The 24947-nt window shown below is 38.4% G+C and overlaps 1 protein-coding gene across 8 annotated transcripts in view; it reads right to left on the bottom strand.

The window, feature by feature from the left end:
* Positions 1-24947, bottom strand: part of Fmnl2 (formin like 2) — a 299204-nt gene that overhangs the window by 123466 nt on the left and 150791 nt on the right. For all 8 annotated transcript variants that reach the window (XM_074070795.1, XM_074070794.1, XM_074070797.1 and 5 more), the window contains exon 2: positions 10410-10493. In XM_074070795.1, coding sequence (XP_073926896.1) covers positions 10410-10493 — 84 coding nt within the window. The remainder of the gene's footprint in view (positions 1-10409; positions 10494-24947) is intronic.

Genomic DNA, 24947 nt, shown 5'->3' with positions numbered 1-24947 from the left:
TAGTAATGATACTGATGTGGTTACTTTGAAACTTTTTTATGTTATGAGAAGATATTCCAATGTAAAAGAAAAGTGATAAATATAAAATCGAACAGATTAAGTAAATTCATAATGAAAGATGATTTGGAACTATCAATATGAACTCATAATTTTATTTTTACGTTTTAAGGTACTGGGGTTTGAACTCAAAGCCTCACGCTTGAGTTGGCAGGTAGGCAGGAACTCTACCACCTGAGTCACTCCACTAGTCCTGAACTCATAAATTTTAGACATTTTTCAAAGTCTAGACACTTAAACTAAGAAGTGGTTCACCCAGCAGCTGTAAAGACCTGCCACTCTCACATTCTCATCTCTAGTAAAGAGAATAGGGCTCCTTGGAGAAATGACTTATTCTAAGTCTGGGGCAATGAAAGCTAAAGTTAAACCTGAGAGATCAAAACACAGAAAACAAACAACAATAAAAAAAAAGCCTGAGAGATAGTTTTTTGTACCCAGGACCAATCTCAAGGATTGATATGGTGATGACACATGACACAGGAGTCAGTATCAAGGGGTTCCCACAAGTCAAATAAATGACTATAAAGTCTCAAAAATAACATATTGATTGACCACACAATAACTCTAAAAATCTATGAATTCTCAGTGATCCTCAAAAGAGGAAGCCAGAGAAAACTCATTGGTCACCCTTTGAGATATTTACTAAGCCAAATCCTTACTCTGAAAAGTGGCAATTGAGAGAAAAAAATTCAGAAATGATTATATTCCAGGGTAAACAAATTACCCAGTTGAAAGCTCAACTTAACATTACTTAATACTTAATGCTACTTTAACCCAGAAGGGAAAAGAAATTAGAAATCCATGATTTTGCAGATTCTAATGAAATCAATTCAACCAAGGGTTACCGACTGATTTAAAATCCATTTGGTAGCCAAGCATGGTACACATCTGCAATCCCAGTTCTGGGAAGGCTGAGGCAGAAGGATTTCAAGTATGAAGCCAGCCTGGGCTGCACAGGCAGAACCAGTCTCCAAAAAAAAAAAAAAAAATCCACATATGGACACATGGACGTACTTGTGGTACCACTACAAAGATCCCTTTCCAACATAAAAGTTAAGTACAATTATACAGAGAAATCAGATTGTCACCTGATAAACTGAACAATCATACCAGACATTATTTATCTCCTATGATATTGCTGGTAAAGATGTTTATCATCACCTATCAAGCCTTAACCCTGACTCTAGTAAACAGAAAATTCAGGGTCTAAGCCAACCCTAAGAATAATTGGATAAATGTAGAAAGTGAAAACTTCCTATGAGAGGGCTCACCTGGTATTTTTGGAACACAACATCCAGATACAATGTGTCACTGAGCCTGTGCTAGATTCTCATTTGAACAAACCAGATGGCAAGAACATCTTAAAACTGCAAAATATGAACTGGCAATAGAATATATAAAAGAATTATCAATCATTGTAATCATGACAGCTTTATTTGAATACAAGACAATACAAGTATATACAAGGCATATACTGAATTTTTTTAAAGATGTGAGAAACAAAGTTTTTTAAAAATCTCACTAATTCCTAGCCAAAAGGATTGTATATATAGGGAAGACTAAATACCAAAATATGAGATAAACTTTAAGACCTGAAAGACAGAATTTGGAAAGATTTAAACAAGTCACAAATAAGTAATCATGAATAAGAAAAAACATTTCAACATGCCATGGAATTTATGAAAATATAGTTTAAAAAATGTAAAAAATTTAATATCAATATTATAGTAACAATGTCAGTTGGCCACAGGGTGGAAGGGCAGAGTGGGGGAGGTGGCCTTTGCTATCCTAAACAGCTGGGGACAAGGAAACAGTGTGGCTAAATGCAGAATCAAAGCCTGCAACTTGAGCTCAGGGTCTGAAGGCAGAGTTAAGTCTGGAGTCTGGGAGTAGGCGGAAGGAGAAGGGGATGACTTGTGCTGGTGTCACTTCAACTTCTTTCTGATTCTCCCCACCACAGTGTTTGCTCAAATGACTAACATAGCCATCTACTAGCTTATATTGCTGGCGCTGTACCAACAGACCCTCAGTATTTCTGTGGACCATCAAATTCTAGGCAATCAACACCCAGCATTATTTGCTTACTTGGCAAAGAACTCTTAAGTGGCTCATGAAAACATGAACACTTAAAAAAAAAAAATCAGACATATATTTGCTCTTAATTTTTCAGGAAATTTTATTCCAGTGGCAAATTGGCCTATTGAATACAAGTTATTCAATAAGCAACTTGCTTTTCTTTTCTAAAGAAACAGTAGTATAAGGACACTAGGGAAGAGTTTAAAAAGTAATTATGTATATGTGTATTTATTTATTTACTTAATTTGCTAGGATCAATCAGAGCTTCCCACATGCTAGGTAAATATTTGGCCACTGACTTATAAGGTCAGCCCCACCACCACAAATACATTCCTAATGATTAAATACATTCACATGGTATAGGGGTCAGTTGGATTGACTAAAAAAGAGAGAAGCTATCCACTCTCACTGTAAACAGGTATCTTAGCTATCTTAGTGCCACCAGCCTGGCTCAGCTCTGGCTTAGTGGCAGCAGGTCATTCCCCTTCCCTGGATCAGGGCCCATGCCAAGCCTTGAGGGTTGTAATTTTATCTCCCTGAAGTGCTTAACACAGGAAGCTGAGCCTAAGTGGGTATAATTTCCTGCCACCTCTTTATTCTCTCTCTCTTTTTTAAATCTCTTCAAGTCATTCTGTAAAAGTGAAGAAAGGCAAGACCCCCATCTCTCACTCACCTCCTAGTCCCTTCCCCAAGGGTACAATGCAAAGTAAACTCAGCCATAAGAGTAAAATCTTATCTATGCCACAAATACCTCAGAAAAAAACAAATCACACCCTCTGTACTAGTTTGACCTGGAGGGAAGCTTTCTAACTCAGCTTAGGTGTGGCACCTCTAACAGTTTCTGGACTGCAACACACATCCATCAACTCTACGCCCATCAGCATTAGTCATCTCAAATGTCCTGAATTCTCTGACTAACACTTCCAACAAAGGTACAGCTATGAACCAAGTTCCTTCTCCTGTCATCCCCAACACCTGAGAAACCACACCATGAAACTTCGGTGACTTCCCTTATCTCTTATAATCTTAGATTCAATGGATTGTTTCCGGGTTCCCGAGTAACAGCTAACAGCTAAAAAGGCTTGAGATTGACATTTGGAAATAGGATTCTCAATCTGACTATCTCGGTGGCCTGGGTATTGACATATTTAAGTGGTTCTGAACCTCACTTTCACCATCTCTAACATAAAGAGACTGGGGAACAGATAAGAAAGGCTTTTACTTTACTGCAACATGCCCCAACTCAATTTTATTTTGAGGGACAAGCATGTGACAACAGGAAGGGCTGGAATAAATAATCTCTAATAACCGTACCAGACACAATGATCTGGAAGTGTAAGTTTATCCAGGACCTCTAAAGCTCCCTACACACTACATTTGCCCACAGTAACCTGTGTTGCGAGAGCTTAGTGCTAGCAGCTTTCAGAGTTTTACTGCAGTCATCACAGAACATAACATTTTCAGCTTTCTACTACCACACTACCATCTCATGCTACTATTCAATTGACCTCATGTCCCCCACAGAGTCCTTGAATTGATGTCCTCCTGAGAACTCCGTCCATTTTCTACAGCCCAGCAACAGTCTGGAATGAACCATTTCAAATCCAGCAGGGGTCCATCTTCTGTGGCTTCTACAGGCCCATTTCCCCCAAAGCCAGACAGCAGCCCTTGAGCTTCTGGTCATTTTTATATTCATACACTGAGCTAAGAGAGGATAAGGATGTTTTGGGAATACTGTTCCTATAGAAACTCTTTGGGATTTAACCTTAACTAAATTTGAGGTGTAATTTATGAAATCTCTACCCATCAAAACTAGTTATTTTTAAATTATTATCTTCAATGTGAATGTACTTAGTTCACTGACTTGTATACTTAAAGACAGTTAAGATAGTAAATTTAACGATCCATTTATTTAACTGCCATTTACAAAGGAAAACTTCCATCATGTTCCTGGAATAAGCCAAAGAATTGCTGTCACTAGCATTTCATGCAGCCCACGGAGCTAGGCTCCAGCCCACAGAGCCAGGCTTTTGAGTTGGCCACGGGTAGGTGGAGACAGAGCTTCTTTGTAGAAATGCAAAATAATAAACAGACTCCTTCAAATCTGAACCAGGACCCTTCCTATCCTTAAAGGAGTTTCTCAAAATGAGCATTGAAGCTGACCTCAAGCTAACTACACCAATGGGTAGAGAAAGGAGAGAGGGATAAAGAACCAACAAAGCCCTGTTTAGTCTCCCAGGCCAACCCGCAACCTCTCTTCTCCCTTCTACCATCTCTGCCCATAATACTCGTTTCCTTCTCTGCCACTGTCTCCTGAAATACTTATTAGCCAGCCATTATTTCAGACACTCAACACACTTTCAATAAGCATTTCACTTTCAACAAGCATTTCTTACATTCCAGGCACTAAGAAAGTTGGTGGTACACAAACAGACGACACATGGCCCACACCCTAAAGGAATACACTTTTGAGGATTTCATCATACACACACAAATATATATATATATATATATACACACACACACACATATATGCACACACATATATAGTGCACTAATGCAACCATAAAGAGGTATAAAATGTTAGTGCACCAAATTAAATGATAAACTGCATTTAATTCAATTGACTTGCCTAGATTAAATCATAATAAACCCTTAAAAACATTTACTGAGCACTCTATATTATGTCCCTTACAGAACAGCAGAGCAGATTCCATGCATTGATTTGTGCAACGCCTGCAGCACAGAAAAAAGTGTTAAGTTTAACCATCAAAGCAACTATACCCTTTATTCACCAGTATTACTTATATATTATTTTATACTTAGCTTGCTCAAAAAGATGACTTACAATAGTTTACAACTTCATACAGGAATATTTCTCAGTGAGGAAATCAGTGCAAAGGGAAAATATAGTCAGAAAAAATTAGACAAAGCCATGGATGAGGTAAGTAAGCACAACATTTACCACTACAATGTTGTGCCACTGGAGAGGCAGGCCACTCCAGCCACCAAGGAAGAGACAATTATGACCAGTACCATGATTCGTAATGCGCATGTCTTAATTTTTCATGGAACTAAAACCCAACATCATTTCCACATAGGTTCTTCTGTTCTCTAAAACAAGTCTACATTCTTCCGCTGGAAATCTGTTTCCTTAATGCTCCTATCACTTTGTGTAACCTGCAGAAAGTAAACATTCTAAATAACAGATAACATATCTACATTACTGCTTTAAACAGAAACAAAATTATTGTTTGTGTACAAAGCCTCTTGATCCAGGGTGTCTTGTATGTTAGATATTAATGTCAATACTCCATAGTCACTTTTTAAAGCCCTGACTAAGGTTGAGTTATATTTCTCAGACTGAAAATCTATAGCTATAAAGCTTTTCCTAACTGTATCATGCAACATGTATCAACACCATAAAGTATGTTTGGGTAACAAAGGATGATAGCTTCAATACAATAAATTTCCCAGAATCTTTTGAGGACAGTTGAAAATAAAAGCAAGTCTGGTAGTAATACTTAACTTCTAGGTCCTTTATAAGTAGCAGTAGAAGTCACACCAAATGGAAAAATGAGACCTGTTGAATGTATTCCAGGAATAGAGGGGAGGGAGAATAAAGGAGAATGATGGGGAAGGTGAATTCAACACTAATATATTGTAAGAACTTTTGCAAATGTCAATGTACCCTCAGTGCAGTAATTTTTTAAAAAGCAAAAATAAAAAAAGCAAGCCACACAATAAATGAAGCACCTATTACATGCCAAGTATCTTTCTATGTTCTTTACATATGTCACCTCAAAATAATTAAGGATATTAACCATATTTTATAGATGAAGGAAAATGAGGATCATTAAGTAGCAAGTATCTTTTTAACTTTTATATGCTGTAATGAATTTTCAAACATACACCAAAATTGGCAGTATACTATAATAGACCCCAATGTATGCCAAAACTAAGATTTAACAATTATCAAGTGTTTCAAAATTTCTCCATCTCTCTGTCCCATTTCTCTTCTTTCCTTTGCAGAAGTATTTTAAAGCAAACTCCAGCCATATAATTTTGCCCCCACATCAATAAACATTTCATAAAAAGTAAGGACAGATTCTATATAAATACAAAGCGAGTATCAACCCAACAAAAACTCAAACAATGATTTCTTCTAATCTACTCGGTCACTAATCTAATATTCCCAGTTTTCCCAAAAAGTCTTTTTGTAATTAGTTTGTTCACACTGAGATCCAAATAAGATCTATACAAATATCTCAGCATTTCTCTTAAGCTCTTTTCTTCTTTTTTGTTCTCATCCTTGATTATCATAGAAGCAAAAAATATCCTGTTTTCTAATCACGATATAACTCATATCCTATAAAATTCATAATTTTAAAAGTGTATGATTTAGCATATCCACAAGGCTATGCAACTATCACCACAATGTCAACCCAGAACCTTTCTAGCATAGCAAAAATAAATCCCCATACCCATCAGCAGTTGTTCATGTCCCCACCTCATACATGGCAAGTTCTAGTCTACCTTCTGTTTCTACCAGTCTTCCTATACTTGACATTTCATGTAAGTGGAATTATAATTGCAAGCAAATGTTCAATGTCCATCAATTAGAAATTACAGTAAGATTCATGTTAGGACCTAACATATACGACATGATTCATGTACGTAACAGGTAAGATGAACTTTCAACTGATAAGCATGAGTGTGTCATAATTGCCAATGTCATTTTGAATGCCCTTTCCTTCACCAATACATAGGGAGAGTGATAGTTACATGTGTGACACACCCATGGGTCACCCATATGCAACAAAAAGTCATTTCTGCTCTCCACAATTTTCATAATGACAAATGGTTAACCAAAAATGGTACTTCATCATAGTGGTTAGGTAGACTCAGTGCCAGGGTTACAACGCCCCACTTTCTCTCCCTCTTATGAAAGCATAACAAAATGTAAGGCCGACAGTAGGAGAAGGGGACCAGGAACTAGAGAAAAGGTTAGTTCAAGAAGAATTAACTTAGAAGGTAACACACATGTACAGGAAAGCAATGTGAGTCAACTCCCTGTATAGCTATCCTTATCTCAACTAGCAAAAACCCTTGGTCCTTCCTATTATTGCTTATACTCTCTCTTCAACAAAATTAGAGATAAGGGCAAAATAGTTTCTGTCTGGTAGCGAGGGGGTGGGAGGGAGAGGAATGGGGTGGGGGAAAGGGAGGGGGCAGGGGGAAGGGGGAAGAAATGACCCAAACATTGTATGCACATATGAATAAAAGAAATTTTTTAAAAAATGTAAGGCCGAGAGACAGATACCACTTTTCTTTCTTGTTGGTATACCACTCACACACTGGCACCTTATGAGGAGGGCAGCAGAGAGCAGTGGCTAAGAGTAGAGAGAGACTCCAGAGTTCACATGTTCTCCAGTCACACTGCCTATGCCACTTCACCACCTACAGCCACGTGAACTGTGGCAAGTGATTTAATCTCTGAATCTCAGTTTCCCCCTTACGTCAAATGGAGATACTTCAAAGTATGATCACTTTCAAGTTTTAACCAAAACTGTTAAGATAATGTGCTTACTAAATGCTGGCTATTGGCAATAATAGTTATTATTATTAACAAATCAGCCACAAAACCTCAGAGCTAACGGAGTCACTTCAGTGTGGAACTTCTACCATGTGCAGAAGTGACTGCCAGAGAGGAACAGGTGAAGCAGCTGAATTCTCCAGCCTAACATTTAAGGGGAGTAACAACTTTAACTTTGAGGACTTGAAAACCAGAAATGTAATCAATACCTAATTTGCTCCTCCCTCAGTCTCAACATCTCAAAGACCCCAACATCAATTTTATGAACACATTTTTCAGTTGAAAAAAATAATGTAGCTGTCAGAAATCTTCCATCATCAGTATTGATTCCTTTCTGGCATATCTGATGTATAAAAAAATAATAATACATTAAAGCCAAAAGGGAGCAGGGAAGGAGGAAAGGAAGGAAGCAGGGAAGGAAGGAGGAAAGGAAGGAAGCAGGGAAGGAAGGAAGGAAAGAGAGGGGAGGGGAGAGAGGGGAGGGGAGGGGGAGGGAGGGCAGGGGAGGGGAAGGGAGGGCAGAGGAGGGGAAGGGAGGGGATGGAAGGGAGAGAAGAAAGGGAGGGGAGGGAAGAAAGGGAAGGAAGGGAAGAAAGGGAAGGGAGGGAAGAAAGGGAAGGGAAGGGAGGGAGGAAGGGAAGGGAGGAAGGGAAGGGAGGGAGGAAGGGAAGGGAGGAAGGGAAGGGAGGGAGGAAGGGAAGGGAGGAAGGGAAGGGAGGGAGGAAGGGAAGGGAGGAAGGGAAGGGAGGAAGGGAAGGGAGGGAAGGGAGGGAAGAGAGGGAAGAGAGGGAAGAGAGGGAAGGGAAGAGAGGGAAGGGAAGGGAGGAAGGGAAGGGAGGGAGGAAGGGAAGGGAGGAAGGGAAGGGAGGGAGGAAGGAAAGGGAGGGAAGGGAAGGGAGGGAGGAAGGGAAGGGAGGGAAAGAAGGTCCCTCTCTCAGTACTAACAATGACCACCCTGGAGGCGTTGCTTCCTTTCTGGCATATCTGATGTATAAAAATTAGTAATACAATAAGGTCAAAAGGGAGCAGGGAAGGAAGGAACAAAGGAAGAAAGAAGGCAGGGAGGGAGGCAAGGAAGGAAGGGAGGCATGGAAGGGAGGGAGGGAAGGAAAGGAGGGAAGGGAGACAGGGAGGGAGGAAAGGGAGGGAGGAAAGGGAGCAAGGGAGACAGGAAGGGAAAGGAGGAAGGGAAGGAGAGAGGAAGGGAAAGAGGGAGACAGGGAGGGAGGGGAGGGAGACCAGGGAGGGAGGGAGGGAAGTCCCTCTCTCAGTACTAACATAACAATGACCACCCTGGAGGCGTTGCTTCCTTTCTGGCATATCTGATGCATAAAAATTAGTAATACAATAAAGTCAAAAGGGAGCAGGGAAGTGGGGTGGAAGGGAGGGAGCGAGGTCCCTCTCTCAGTGCTAAGAATGACCAGCCTAGAAGCAGCCTACCTTCACTGTGGTTTGTGTTCCTTTCTCATAACCATTTGAGAATTTTTCACCTCTCTTGTACCTCCATCATTTGTGTGATTACCTTTCTTTATCCCTATTATCTTTTTTGCCATCATAAAATCTCTTTTCCTTTCAATAATAGGTTTTGATAACCCTCACTAAAAATTAAGTCTTAAAGAAGGAGCCTAGTGTCAGAAAAGTTTGTTTCTTGTGCATCCCTATCATATAAGCAATAAACTGCCTCTTCAGCATCTACTCTTGGTGCTCACAACACCACCGAAAAAAGGGATTTTACCACCATCCCATGACTACTTGCTTGTTTTTTAAGAACTAAAGTGAAACAACTTACAAGTAGTGCTTCAGAAACTTTATGCTAACTGCAGTCAGCTATTTCCTAGGCAACAGGGACCTTGTAAGTAAGGTGAAGAGAAAAAACTTCTATATTCCCTAACACATTATTCCCAGAGAAAGACACTTACTCCCCACTTTAGAAAGTGAAACTTCCAAGGATAACACCACCAGCCTGTCCTGAACCCTGCAACATATGCCAAAAATTACTACCAATTTATATGAATACCACAGGTCGTTTTAAAGGATGATATAGAGACATATTCCCTGGCAAATGTTATCAACCTGCAGGAGAGTGTGAATAAACATATATTTTGTTTTTGAAAAACAGAAGAAAGCAAAAGCTAGAAAGAGATACTGCCAAATCACATCAATGAACTTTGAATATAAATTTGGAGAGAAAGACAGTGGAGATGTTTGACTTTTGTTTTGTATCCCTCTGAAGAGTTCAAACTTCTATAATGAGTTAATGACAAAATGAGAATACCTGGAGAATGACTAAAATCTAAAATAGTGCTTTATCAGCAATCAAAGTTTCTTTATAAACAACTCAGCTTCTTGCGTGAACATACATCAATTTACATGACGAGGAAGGTCAATTAAATTAGAAGCTGTGCATCATTCAAGCAGCATAAACTGCTATGAAAGGTAACCAGAGAAACAGATCATCTGAATTTAGTTTGCCCACTTGAAAATGCTTTTTAAAAAGTAAGAGAATAAAATAATGCAAAAATTAAAGAAGGCATTTTCTAATTTGTCTTTGGTGATAAGAAACCGGAAGGTAAAGCATCACAAAAGAGAAATCCATGCATCTCTGAGGAAAAGTCCAACATCTCCAGGGTAGAAATGTGGTTTTCTATTTTCATTTGCTAAAAGGATCATTGTTTCTTACCTGATCACAAATCAGTTCCCATTTTTTCTCATTGTCATACTGCCGCAGCAACCTGGCTTTGTCAGGAGGTAGGTTCATAGCATTCTATAAAAAATAAAAAAGAGATCTGTCATGTTCCATAGTAACTCATAGGCAGAGTAAAGGATACTACTATGGTCCTTTTATTCCTAGTATCTGATTCAACCAAAACACCCTGCACAAGCCAGTTAAACAGCACATTGGTTGAATGAGGGGAGGGAAATTCTGAAATTCTATCCAGGGACACGGGATATGATTTGTTTTGAACAATCACACTTGGATTTTGGCAAAGGTGGCATTTTTGTTTCCTCCTTTCACATCAGGCTCCTTTGGACTCAACAAAAAGGTCAGAAGTGGTTGTTCAGTAGGAATTGCTCCAATTTCTTTTTGAAGTACTGTACTCCCACCAGACACAGAACAGAAAGCCCCAAAAGAAAACTCAATGACCAGAACCACTGTTAGGCTGCATCAACTTTTACTTGCTTCAATAAACTGCCTTGCGTAAAAGAACAGATTTTAAAAAACACGACAATGATGGCTACTGCTTTCTATCCCTCTGAAATGACAACATTCCTTTGGACACATTAATATTAGCAACCTTAATTCTCAGTTTAGCTATGTGGGTATATGAAGTTGAACATGCAGTGAGAAAAACTCCCTGTGCTGAATGAGATATCTAGACATCAGCATCGACACAAAACTCCTCTGTTAACATAACACACTTTTGGTAGTGTTGAACGTGGATTTGTCCTGGTACATTAATGTGTCATGAATCTAATGTCCCAAAAGACCATCACACATTTCAAGATCCTTGGCTTGGATCTGGTATAAGATCTTTAGTAAACAAGATAGTAGATTAAAGAGGATCCTGGAAGAATTCAAATGTTTGACCTCTCCAAAGTTCCCATGCTCTAAACACCTGAGCTAAGTAGTCAATTAATGTATTATGTCTATTAATCATTTCATCTATCTCAACATCAACACTCTTAGTCACACCTATCCCTAAACAAACAGTATAGTTCCTTGTCTGGGTCAAAATTCAAACAGACAAAACAAAGTCCTCAAACTTTTAATGTTTAATCCCAAAATTCTCTGAAGGACTAGGTTTATAGGGAAAAAAACTCCCTTTAGCATAGTTACTATATCATGTCATAAATCAAATTTAATAAAGACAAGAGTATGTGAACTATTCTGACTTAATGGCAGAGAACTAGCTTTTGATGATTTTGATAGATTCAACCCAAGGATTTCTCCCCAAACTCAATCTACAATTCATATTGAAATGTCTTAAATATTATCTATCACTATTAGTTTGAATCTAACCTATCAGATTTTAGAATGACCTGCAACCTTAAGAATATTTAATTTTTTAACTAGCCCCAAGCTGGCGACATCTTTGGAAAGTTTGTACTCCAGGGTACTCCTAGAAATATCTAAAATTGGAAAAATGTTTTCATATAGCCAATATCCATAGAATATCTACTTAAAATGAGAATGAAAAATATATAACCATATTTATTAGTTATCACAATTTAAGAATGTTAAAAACCAATGAGATTTTTAATCTTTGTCAAATTCTGTCACTAACTTACATAACTTTACTTAAGTTTGGAGGACAAAAGGAGGAAAATCTCCACAAACCAACATCTTCTGCAGTCATCCTGGATGTTATATTACTAAGTGATTCCTGACCTTAGAACCAGAGCTTATTCTAATAGAGAATAGAGACAGTTTATCTGTGCACATACAGCCTTACGATTCCTGAGTTACTGATTTATATTCATTGTACATTACATTATTTTTCAAAATAAATAGTAAAGATGTCAATGCACCAAAAAAAAAAAAAAAAAATTGAGAATGTTAAACAATCCACTCACTCCTGGGACAAAGCAAAGGCGAACTCCCTGTGTATCTTTCTGAGGAGGTCCAAAGTTACTGACTGTAACATAACTCAGTTATTTGTACCCTAGAGATAAACTTTTTCCTCTTAAAGTGATTTTGACCTTTGGGTTAGTACTCCAGTCAGCAAGTAAAAATATTAAATTATAAGTTAAATGAGTTTTTACCCTGTGTCTTTATTAATTTCTTAAAATATTTAATCTCTTTTAAAAAATGCCTGAACTCCTACAATGTTCCAAACACTGCATTAGGCACTTGCATATGTAATCTTACTTAATTCCCCCCATTTAAACATGGCCAATAGGCCTGAAAGTACTTTATTCACTTACTCAAGGTTGCATAGATTTAGAGGAACATCAAACAGGACCTAAATTTAGTCTGTTAGATTCCCAAGGACAGATTTTAATGGAGCTACCACACCTCTTTTGCAGTAAAGCAAAACACAACTATACACTCTCGTGGAAGCAGTTAGCAATCACCGCCATAGGAATTAGATGGCCCCATTGTTAGTTAAAAGAGAAAGGCAATGTGCTCCTTCCAAACTTTTACTTATTAAAATCTTCCACTCAGTGGTTCAAGCAGTAGAGTGCCTACCTAGCAAGCCTGAGGCCCTGAACTCAAACCCCAGTAGTGCCAAAAAAAAAGAAGAAGAAGAAGAAAAAAAAAACCTTCCACTCAACAAATGTTTCTGAAGTATTACTTTATTCAAGCACTGTGCAACGTGGTGGCACTAGGGAAAACCAAACAGATGTGGTCCTATGGAGCATTATATGAAGTAGGACATACACATGGGGCAGGTTTGAAGACAGTAGCTTTAAATTAGAGGATGAGGAAAGAGCTCTCAGGAAAAACTAACAATATGAATGCTAAAAAAATGGGAAGGGTCAGCCAGGTGAAGAGCGGATAAAAGCATGTTGAGCAGAGGAAACTAGGGGAAGAGTCTATGCCACATTCAGAGAGCTGGAACTTGGCCAGATAGAAAGGAAAAGAAGATATGAGGGAAAAATGAAGTTGAAAAGGTGAGTCCATGTTATTTCATGCCTAGAAATGTAGGTCAAAATCAGTAGTAATAATATAGTACAATAAAAAATGCAATGTGAAGCCACTGAAGGCTTAAACTTGGAGATAACATAAGCAAGTTGATGTACAAAGATCTCTGTAGGTGCTATGTAGAGAACCAATTAGAAATGGACAAAGTAAAAGCAGAGAGACCAGACAGGAGACCCAAATAATGGTGGCTTGTATAAGGCTGATAGCTCATGGAATGAGGAAAAGTGGACAGATGGGAGAAATATCAAGTGAACCTGTCTGGTTAGACTCAAGAGCTGGGAGAATGTCAGAAATTAGTAACTTTTTAGCCTGAGTCACTAGGTAAATGGTACTTCATGGAATGAGAAGAATACACAAGCAAAAGGATCATGATTCTTGAGGAAGTGGTTAAGAATAAAATTTCTAAATCACCCCATCTAGATCTAAGATAGTTATGAGACATCCAAGAAAACAGTCAAGCAATAGGTAGGTAGATAAATACACAGTTCTGGAGGTTTGCACCTGTGGGTGAGAAGAACTTTAGGAAGGAGTTTTTGAACCTTATGACTAGTTATTGTCAGAAGAAGTAGCTCAACATGAATACATGAAAACTAAAACTACACTCGGTAATCATTCACCAAGCACCTAAAACAACCCCTTCTACAGGTCAAGCCTCTAAGCTGCTCAGGCATACATTGTACAGCTTAGTGTTTCACAGGGACCAGATGGAAGCAGTTCTATTTAAAATCAGACACTCCACAGAGACCTGGCTGAAATTCAGGGACGGGTGATGAACTGATAATAAACGCTCTAACACTTCTTTAGAGTGCACCCATCCCTCTTGATCTACACAGGGCAGGACTCTGAAGTCCAAACTAAATGTTTGCACAGGTAACTCACAAGAGTCCAAGTTATTTTCTGAGGAAAATATTGGCTCTATCCCCATGTGTCTTTGCTGTCTGTATAAAAATGGATTCCTCTTCAATTTGGCTGAATATGTAAATCAATTTCCAAGTTTTCCTAACATGGCGTCAACTCTTCCTCATCCATATTTAGTGATATCTGAGATACAGGCTCTGTTTTCCTTCCTTACATCCATCTATTAATCCATTATTTGCTGGGCTTTGACTATGTGCCAGAATATGTGCATGTAGACATTTGAAAGAATGTAATCATGAAGTTGCTGCGTGCAGGTACCTGCCAAAGACCCACTGGAGGGTTACTACATTTGAGTTCAAAAGTGTATTGGATGTTATCAGTTTTCTAGACTGCACAAGTTCCTTGCAGCAATAAATCAGATAATCCAATCATTCTTTCTGTAAGGAATGACTTTTTTCTTCCACAGTTAACTTAGCAAACTTCAAGAATCAGCCCATATACTATTTATCTAGAACCTTCTAGACACACTCTCTCATTGGCTCCAAATATTGCATCCATGTCTCTATAAAAGTATGTACTACACTGTATCCTAATAATCTGCTTGCCTACCTACATTCCCACTGGACTAAGTACTTCAAGGATAATTTTTTGTTGGTGTTTTTGTTAATCACTAATGTCTACCACAATAGGGCATTCAATAAGCATTAAGCATGTTGTTGAATAAATTAAAAGCAAAATAACTTAGCCATTCTCTTAGCCTGAAATGTCTTCATTGATTTAGAACTTATGTTTGAACAACTAACAAAGTTAAAAAAATTTTTTCCAAGAAGTTTTTTGTGGTACTGGGGATCGAACCCAGGGCCTCCTGCTTGCCAGGCAAATACAACCATTGATCTATATCCCCAGCCCCAAAACATTTCCAATTTTTATAACACATTAATCAGCAACAACATCCAAAACTTATTACCTTCCAGACAAGAATTCATGGGGGAAAAGCCTTCAACTGTAAAAATTTCCTAAAAGAAAAATGAATCTTAGGCATTCTTGTGCCATATATAATAAACCATGGAACTGAATGCTGTTTGGTCACCAGTAAATTCAGATTGGCAGTAATTAATAATTAGTCTGCCTCAGTAATAGTTATATTTATAATCTCTATTCTGACTGTATGCTTTAAGTACTATTTTATATTGCTTATAAATGTTTTATGTCTTGGAAACTTTTAAAAAGTAGAAGATGTAACTACCAAGTAAATACCAATGGGATATCCAAATCACTGAGTACTTTGTGAAGAAATTATTATGGCTAAAAAGTGTCCATGATTCTCTATACATCTGAAGTTACATTTAGAGATTAATTATCACATATAACACAGAGCAGAAACAAGGTACCCAATTCATTCAGAAACCAATCTGTGCCCTAGGAATAGAGTTTTCTATCACTCTTGACCTGGGTTTGCAGTAATATTGGAAACCCTATAGAGTGTCTTCCTACTCTGACATCCTCAGAACTCATTCAGAGAAACACACAGTGAAATGCAGGCACTCAGGAGTGAAAGTGAATAGTATCAAATATGCCTTATGTAATACTCTTTGTCCTTATAATCTCACAACTATTATAAACTCTCAACTATTAAGCCACCAGATTTTACAATGGGAACTTTTCTATTATATAAGCACCAACTCAGAAAAAGGAAAAACCATGGACCTTACAAGTATTGTGCTGGGGAAAGCATACACAAGAGAAATGGTGTAGGCAATGATTTAAAGCTCTTAAATACAGACACACAAGTTCTACAGAACCTTGAAAGAATGAGCCACAACTTTAAAAAAAAATGTAATTTGGGAGGCAGAGATAGGAGTACTGCTGTTTAAAGTAAGCCCAGCTAAAAAGTTAGCAAGACCAGTGTGGTGGTTCATGACTATAATCCCAGCTGTGTGGGAGGTAAGGTAGGGCAACTGCGGCCGACGGCCAGCCTAAGGAAAAAGTGCAAGACTATCTGAAAAATAAAGTCAAAAGAGTTGGGGGCATGGCAAGTGGTAAAGCATCTGCCTAGCAAGTTCAAAACCCCAGAACAACCACCCCCCAATTTTTTTTAATTGTGGTAGAAAACATACTTACCTTCTTAACCATTTCAAAGTTTATGCTTCAGTAGTGTTTATAACTATATTCATATTGTTATACTAGAATTCTCTAAAACTTTTCCAATTCACAAAAAACTGTTCTAACTTACAAAACTGAAACTCTATACCCATTGAACACAAATCCCCATCTTTCCCTCCCCAGTGCTATAAAAAAGAAACATGACAGACTGCATCTGGATGGGTGGACAACCGAGTAAAGCATGAGTTTAAGGAGGTAGATCGGACAAAGGTTTGCTAGGTGGGCTCTGAATGTGGACTAGCTGGACTCCAATCCCCACACTTCCACTTGCTATTGATGGTGATGAAGCACACAATGTGAATCAAGAAGTAAATGAAATGAACAGTTAGTCCGGAATTAAGCAAGCCAGTAAATGTAATTAAAAACTGAAAGGCAGAATCAGAGCCACGTGAGAGTCGAATGCAACAAGATGCACCACTTACTGATGTGCTGGTACATCTCATCTCAGACACTCTTTGCACGCATTATTCAATTCAATCTGCTTTATAATCCAGATAAGGAGGACTATCATTTCCACTGCACAGAGAAGGAAACTAAAGAACAAGGAGATTAAGTAAGTCTTCTAAGCATGAAATAAGTGGCAAGCCAGGATTCAAAAAAGAGGCCTGAACACCCTCTCCCATGACACTGAAGCAGTGATGCTTCTAAAATATGACTTGTCTGATGAAGCAACGTGACAATTCCTCCTCAATAACCAGAGACACAGCCATTAGCATAGAAAGGTGAAGATGCATGATATTATTTAGGTTATTTATACTTACAGAGAAAACAATGGCTGTTTTGGTTAGGGATTGGGGAGGCTGTCTTCAGGTTTGAACTCAGGGCCTCACGTTTGCTGGGCAGCACTCTACCACTTGAGCCACACCTCCAGCCCTTTTTGCATTACTTATTTTTCAGGTAGGGGCTTGCTTTTTTTTTTTGCCCAGGCTGGCCTGGACCATCATCTTCCTATTCAAGCATCCCACATAGCTGGGATACCAGGCATACAATATCACACCCAAATACTGGTTGAGATTGGGTCTCGCAACTTTTTCCCCAGACTGGCCTGGAACTACTGTCTTCCCAATCTCTGCCTCCTGAGAAGCTAGGGTTACAGGTGTAAGCAACCACACCCAGCCAAAATATTGACATTTGGGGCTGGCAGAGTGACTCAAATACTAGAGTACCTGCCTAGCAAGCATGAGACCCCGAGTTCAAACCCCAGTATCCTCCCCCCATCAAAAAAAAAGAATCCTGACAGTTTAGTGAAGTTTCTAAGAAATTAAAAAAAAAAAAAAAAAAAAAAAAAATATATATATATATATATATATATGTATATACGTAAAGTAGAACAGCAGAAAAGTGAGCAAAAAACTGGCATATCAGCAAGCACTTAAAACTTGACAGAAACAAAATCAAGGTGGAAATACAAATGTGAGTAAAGTCAGGCTTCAATGAAGACTCAATGGAGCAGGAGGGAGGCTAAATACACTACTCTAAAACATGATGGCACCTCAGGGGACAACCTGTTACTTTTTGTTATGGAAAGCAGGAAGTGCTATGGGTTGGGTGTATGGGGAAGATAGCATAAAGTGGTTTGTAATACTTGGATTCTGGAGATGCAACCAAAACTACCAGTCACTAAAGGTGTGATCTTCAGTACATTACTGAAACTAAATCTCAGCTTCCCCACTTGAAACGGAGATGTTCATGGTGGTAGTGATGAGGACGAGGATGATGGTGATGAGGAGGTAACAACAATACTACCTGCAATTGCAAGTATTTTTTAAATGGGACAATACATGCAAAATAGCACAAAAGTAAGAACTTAGAGAGCACTCCACATGTTAGATAATACTAATTATTTTTGTTACTTTGGGTAAAATAAAAATGCGCAGAAAGCCATGAATAGAGAAAAGGCAAGGGCTGTGAGCCACACAGATTAAATCAGAAGGGAATGAGTAGGAAATATATCAAGTTAGTGTGAACACCAGACCACAGAATTTAGAGTTACTCTAGAGGCAGTGAGAAGTTATCCACTATGTTCATCAAATGTCTGAAAACAGCAAGCCCCAAGTATCCTAGAAGCACACCAGGAGGGTGATTCCTACTCTGTTAATTCTTCCCTTGGTGTTATTTTTCCCTTATACCATTATTGAAAGACCAGGTAAATCCACTTGGTACTGAGTAACAAACCATTCTCCTGTGTTCACTTTAAAATCGCAACAGACAAAGACAACAGGGGGACGGCTGCCAATTCAACACATGGCCTGCCCTTCTGTTCTACTCACTAAAAAGCCATCTTCCCCCCATGACTTATATTCATGGTCCAAAAAGCTACCTGGCATCCTAAATTTTAATATCTTCCCAGCCTGGTGGATGCTGTTAAAATATATTCAGCTTCTTTTCTGGCAAGGAGTCAAGCAGCTGGCCAAATGGTTCCCCAAAGTGAATCTTCATGGTCAATCATCTTTCATGTCACTTATTTTTTATTTAATCATCAAGGGTGTTAGTATCATTCAGTGTAGCCCACAAAGGGAGAAATGTGTCTCTTCCTAATCTAGTTATGTCTATAAAATAAAATCTGATTGGAAAGCTGCCTTTCTGGAGAATGAAACATACCTCTAATGTCCCATTCACAATCTCAGGTACACTCTATTTTCTTAGAAGGCTTTCTTTCTGTAAGAATTGAATGAAATGCTTAAGACTCCTCTATAATTTTATGTAGCTAGAAAGAACAGAGCTGCAATACAAGCTTTTAATACTTTAGTCCTATTTTGTCTTTTACACACGACCCTACAGATTCAAACAGGTGGAGGCATTTGTCCAGGTTTATAGAGTTGGTCATGAGCAGTAGTAGAACCAAGAATCCAGGCCAAGGAAGAAATGAGATGCTGGTCAAAGGCATGAAGTTTTAGTTAGGCAGGATAAGTTCTGTAATGTATAGCACGATTAGCAACATTGTATTGTATACTAGAAATATGCTCAGAGAGAAGCTCTTAAGTATCCTCACTACACACACACACACACACACACAACCCCCACACATAGAGGAGGAGGAGGTAAGCAAGTTTGAGACCCTGGTTCAACCACAGTACCACGAGAAATAAAGGAGGGGGAGAAAATGGTAACCATGAGCAGTGTAGTGATCATTTGACAGTGATACACATTTTTGATATCTATATCAAAATATTAAGTTGTTCCACTTAATTTAAGTAATTTTTACTTGTTCAATCATACCTCAGTAAAGCTATTAAAAGAATAATCCAGTTGATATGTCTACAACTTTCTCACTTACATGTGTCTGGGTGTATTTTCATAGATGTGAAGACACACACACACTTGAGAAACCCAAATCAGATAATATACATAGTACTCAACATATTAGATATTATCACTCTGTTCTCATTTTAAGAAATATATGAGTTATTACTATGATCTTCTACTTTAATAAGTCTCCATCTTTTTCTGACTATACAGTTTCCTTTTACCATAAGAAATGTTAGCACTTGCCACTGTCTTCATTTTTCCTGTTTGATATGGGGCTTTATCTTCATAGAACTTTGTTAACTTATGAATCTCTAGAAAATTATACATTCATTTTACCAACAAACTAAACAAACACTTCTCAAAATGTGAACTGTCTTCTGTTTTAAATTAGACACACGCTTGCTACCCTTTACAAATGGGAATGAACAGTTGATTATGCTCATACTTATATACTTATATTTAACTGCAGGGACAATTACCAACATGGGTGAAGTTCAGTGAGAGACCCAAATCTCATCCATGGAATAGAAGAGCACAGCTGTGGTTACAGTGGCAAAAGACAGGTTTGCCTACTACAGCCCATCTTCTTTCTACTCCCTAAACACTGGCTCAAGCAATTCAATACCCAAGAGATGCCAAACCACATATCCCTCATCTGCCCATCGTGCCAACTCCTGAAATAGATTGCTATCGCATTCAAACACAGAGTAATGGAAAGTATCACTCACTCAATTTCTTTCAAACCTCGTATCTGATTTTCATTAGAAGCCTGATGTCTGATTCCTTGACATGTTCTGGAGTTCATACAACTCTTCATTTGAGTCAGCCAACTGCCATGCCAGGAGCTGCATCTGCATGTGCACATTTGTGGACTGCGATGGGCCACACTTAAGAAGCCAGGAAATGTCTTCGTGGGCAACCAATAGACAAAATGAGGATAAATGCACTGAAGTTTTAGATTCATTGGCGTAAGTTAACTTGAGTCAAAATCCAGAGAAAGGGTTATTTTACTAATCAATATCAACTTCCTTTGTCATCTAATTCTGCAGAGTAAAAATATTTTGACAATTAAAAGATATCAAACTCAACAAATCATAACATATGAGATGGCCAGATTCCACCCCAATCAAGCCATAAGCATGTGCTATGACTTACTGAGGAAGGTGAAGCAATATACTTTCACCTGTCCCATGTCCCTAACTCCTGGCCTCATTCTCCTGCAAGCCTTTCCTAACAACACAGCGCCATTTCCCTTCTGAGAGGCTTAGGATCCTGTCTCCATTCCTTTTTCATATGCTTACTGTCAAAATAATTAGTGAACTGGGCTCCATGGTCAAGGAGCCCTGACTTACCGCCTCACACTCTTCAATCTCATGACAAAAATCAGCAAAGGAAGAAAGCAGCTTGAGTTTTTGTTCAACTAAGGTCATGTCTTCTGAGATGAGAAAGACTATGCTTTGTCTTAAACATAAGCTTTTCAGCCACAATCATGACCAAGAATTACAGCTGCAAATTTATATCTCCTCATTTTTAAATACCTAGAACTTCAAAGGCAAGACTTGCTCACTCTGACAGGCAAAATAATGGCCCACAAATATTTCCTCACACTAATCCCAAGAACCTGTGAGTGTGCTTCCATGAAGACTTGTAGATGTGACTGAGAATCTCAAACGAGGGATATTATCATGGGCTACCTTGGTGGGATCAATGTAATCACAAGGATTATAAAAATATAAAAATGGGGGAACGTTTTAAAAAGAGAAAGAATTGAGAGGCTATGAAAAAATTGGAACCCTCATACATTACTGCTATGAGTGTAAAATGCTGTACCTACTATGGAAAACAATGTGTTGGGTGTTCCAAAAGTTACATAGCCAGGCATGGTGGTACATACCTATAATCCCAGTACTTGGGAGGCTGAGGCAGGAGGAATCACAAGTTTGAGGCCATACTAGGCTGCATAGCAGCCTCAAAAAAAAAAAAAAAGTAACATATAGGCTTAAAAAATGGCCCCATAATTATACTCCTATGTATATACAAAAAAGAACTGAAAACAGATTCAAACAGGTACGTCTGCACTGATATAAATTATATATTTATAAAAAATCAGCAATATTTACAACACCCAAGAAGTAAAAACAATCCAAGGGTCCAAAAAGCAGATGACTTGAAAGGAATATTATCAGTCATAAAAAGGAACAAAGTTCCAATACATACAACATGGATGAAACATGAAACCACGCTGAATGAAATAAGGCAGTCAGAAAAAGATAGATATTGTATGAATCTACTTACTTGAAGCATCTAGAATAGGCAAAATCATTGAGACAAAAAAAAGAAAGGATCACCAATAGCTAGGAGAGTGAGGGGTAGGAGTTACTGTTTGATTAGTACAGAGTTTTTGTTTGGGGTATTGAATATTTTTGGAAATACAGATTGTTGGTGATTGCATGCTATTTGGAATGTGTTTAATTGTGATGGTATTATACTTAAAACAGTAGATTTCATGTTATGCATATTCTACCACAGCAACAACAAAAAACTGTAAGTGCAAGGGGATGGGGCGGGGCAGGGCCAGTGTCAGAGTGATGTGAGGAGGACTTGCTCGTCGATGTTGGCTCTGAAGATGAAGGAAAGGGACAAGACAAAGACTTCAGACAGTCTCTTAAAAACTTACGACAAAAGACTCCAGCTCTTCCAGAAAGAAATGTAGACCTGCTGAGACTTTGACTTTAGACTGGTAAAATCTGTGCCACACTTCTAAGCTATAAAATCATAAGGTAATAACCCTTTAATAACCAATAAATACATGAAACTTGTTATAGAAGCAAAAGAAAAATTACTATCTAGTTAATGATACTTTAACTCTATAAATGCATGACTTCCCTTTCTCTACAATATCAAATTCTACAAATTTCTAATCTGCTTCTCACTGCCAATCATCAGGGACATGGTGCCCATTTTACATGCTGTCAATTCAAGTTGATAAGAGCCAGCACTTAATTTATTTACAGTGGAAATAGAAAACTTTGGAGAACTTAATGATGTTCTACAATTAAATTACCAAACAGTCTAAAAATAAAACTATCAGCTCATGAAGAACACTTGTTATGAAATCATACTATTTAAACAAAGACAATTATCTTGGCACCACTGAAGGATTCGCTGCAACCATGTCAATTTCAAGAATCTCCTGGTGTCTCTACAGACACGCTCAACTGAGATAAGTAGGAAACCTGGAAATCTTGCATAGCAGGCCTTCTGAGGTAAGGCAAATTGATTAATTTCCCTGGTCTTCATTTTCTCTTCCTTTAGTGTTCTACTTAACTTTTGGCCCTTATCTCCCACAGGTGTGGGAAAGGCCATTAAGTAAACTTTTATATCTATCTGTACAATATCCTGGTATTAAGCCCTACATTAATGCTGCTTGCATCTCTGTGGTCAGCATCAACCATCAAGAAATTAATCCACACATGATGTCTAAGAGAATATGGTCATATTTAGTTTTTATAAAGTACTTAACCCCTTAAGAAAGATGTCACAAAACCAGAAGAATGCTCAACAACTTACATTAAGAAAAACAATTCAACAATTTCAAAATCTTTTCTCAAAATGGGACTGCCAGTCCTATTTTACTGACTTTTCTTACTGTTCTTAAAGAAAGACAAGTCCCTAGACAGAAGGATGATTTGTTAATACTTTTCATGTTCTATCACTCAGTTAGTACATAATCATTGTGCTTGGTGTTCTGCAGAGCCATACATGCCATTTTTCAATAAACTAAAGGCATCCTACCCACAATCTTTTACTTTCTTTTTGACAAATAAAAAATGAGGACCGGAAGAGATGTTTCAAAGTTAGCTATCATTTACTTGCAGGTGGCTGTTAAATATTACACAAATCCTACTGTCTTTTTCAAACATGTAACGTAAAAACATCATTCAAAAGGGTGACAATGTACCTTTCTGTTCTCCCAGTACTGAGGTATGAACTCGGCATCACACTTGCTAGGTTTACCTCCTGAGCCACACCTTTGGCCCCATTTTTGCTTATAGTCATTTTTTCAGGTAGGGTCTCATGTTTTCACCCAGGGCTGCCTCAGACCAAGCTCCTCTTACATACGGCCTCTGCTAGCTGTGATCATAGGCACACACCATCATATCAAGCTTACTGAGACAAGGTCTTGCTAACTTTTTGCCAGGGTTGGCTTTGAACCATTGTCTTCCAATCTCTGATTCCCGAAAAGCTCAGACTACAGGCATGCATCACCATGGCCGGTCATACCTTGTTCTTTCATACTCCACTCTATCACTGGCCTGCTTCTCCTACATCCCACACCCCACTCTTCTGCTCTACCAAATCCACACAGCAACTCAAGTCTGGGGCTTCCATTTGTCATGCTCAGGACTAACATTTTCTTTGCTTTATCACTAGTAGTACTCGTTTGGAGGACCCAACAGGATCCTATATGCTATCCTATCATTTTACATGTGTCTGCTTTTTATTTCATAAGAGTGAACATTCCCTGAAATACTTTGTCACCTTCTACAATACTCAGACGGTGGATAGAACACAATGTGCAAATTAATGACATTAATTAATATTTGTAAGTAAAAACTCCCACAGTACCAGCTAAAGCAATTATGAGGTCTGGAACAGGGTAATTTAGATTTTACATATGCAACGCAAAACAGATGACATAAGTAATTTCTTAAATAGGTGGACTACATCATATATGACAAACATGAAATCTTAGACACCATAGTAAGCGCTATCTATTATCGGAGGTACAAGGCTTTCAAAATGTGTTGCCTCTATCTAGGAGACAGAAAGGTGCAAGTAAAAGACAACCTGTCATTTGAGTTATTCCTGGTTTTACATTCTCACACTACAGTGGTGCATTCTAGGTAGCATAAAGTGCTACCCTCATGTGTGATCTGGTCCTAGTCTCAAGCAAGACAGCAGAGTGCTTTTGCACCAAGAGAAACAGCAGGACAGAAATGCCTTGGGTGGGGGAGGGGGAGGTAACACGCCTATGATTACAGACAAATTTCTGGGAAACAGAAAGTAGGCCTCAGGGTGTGCACTACTTAAATTCAAGTGTTAGACTTGGCTGTGTTCAGGAAAAAGGAAGAAAAAAGCCTACATGCGAGAGAGGTAAGAGAGAAGAAAAGGTAATATGAATCTGATTGTATTGACTCCCCGGGCTTCTCAGCTGGGTAAACTACAACAGCAAACCTAAGGACATGACCCTGGAGGCTGAACTCAATTCACCCACTTGGTAAATTCTGGATGCAAACG

This window comes from Castor canadensis, chromosome 4 (genome assembly GCF_047511655.1).
Source record: "Castor canadensis chromosome 4, mCasCan1.hap1v2, whole genome shotgun sequence".
Classification (NCBI taxonomy): domain Eukaryota; kingdom Metazoa; phylum Chordata; class Mammalia; order Rodentia; family Castoridae; genus Castor; species Castor canadensis.
This window is presented reverse-complemented; position numbering and strand designations above follow the sequence as displayed.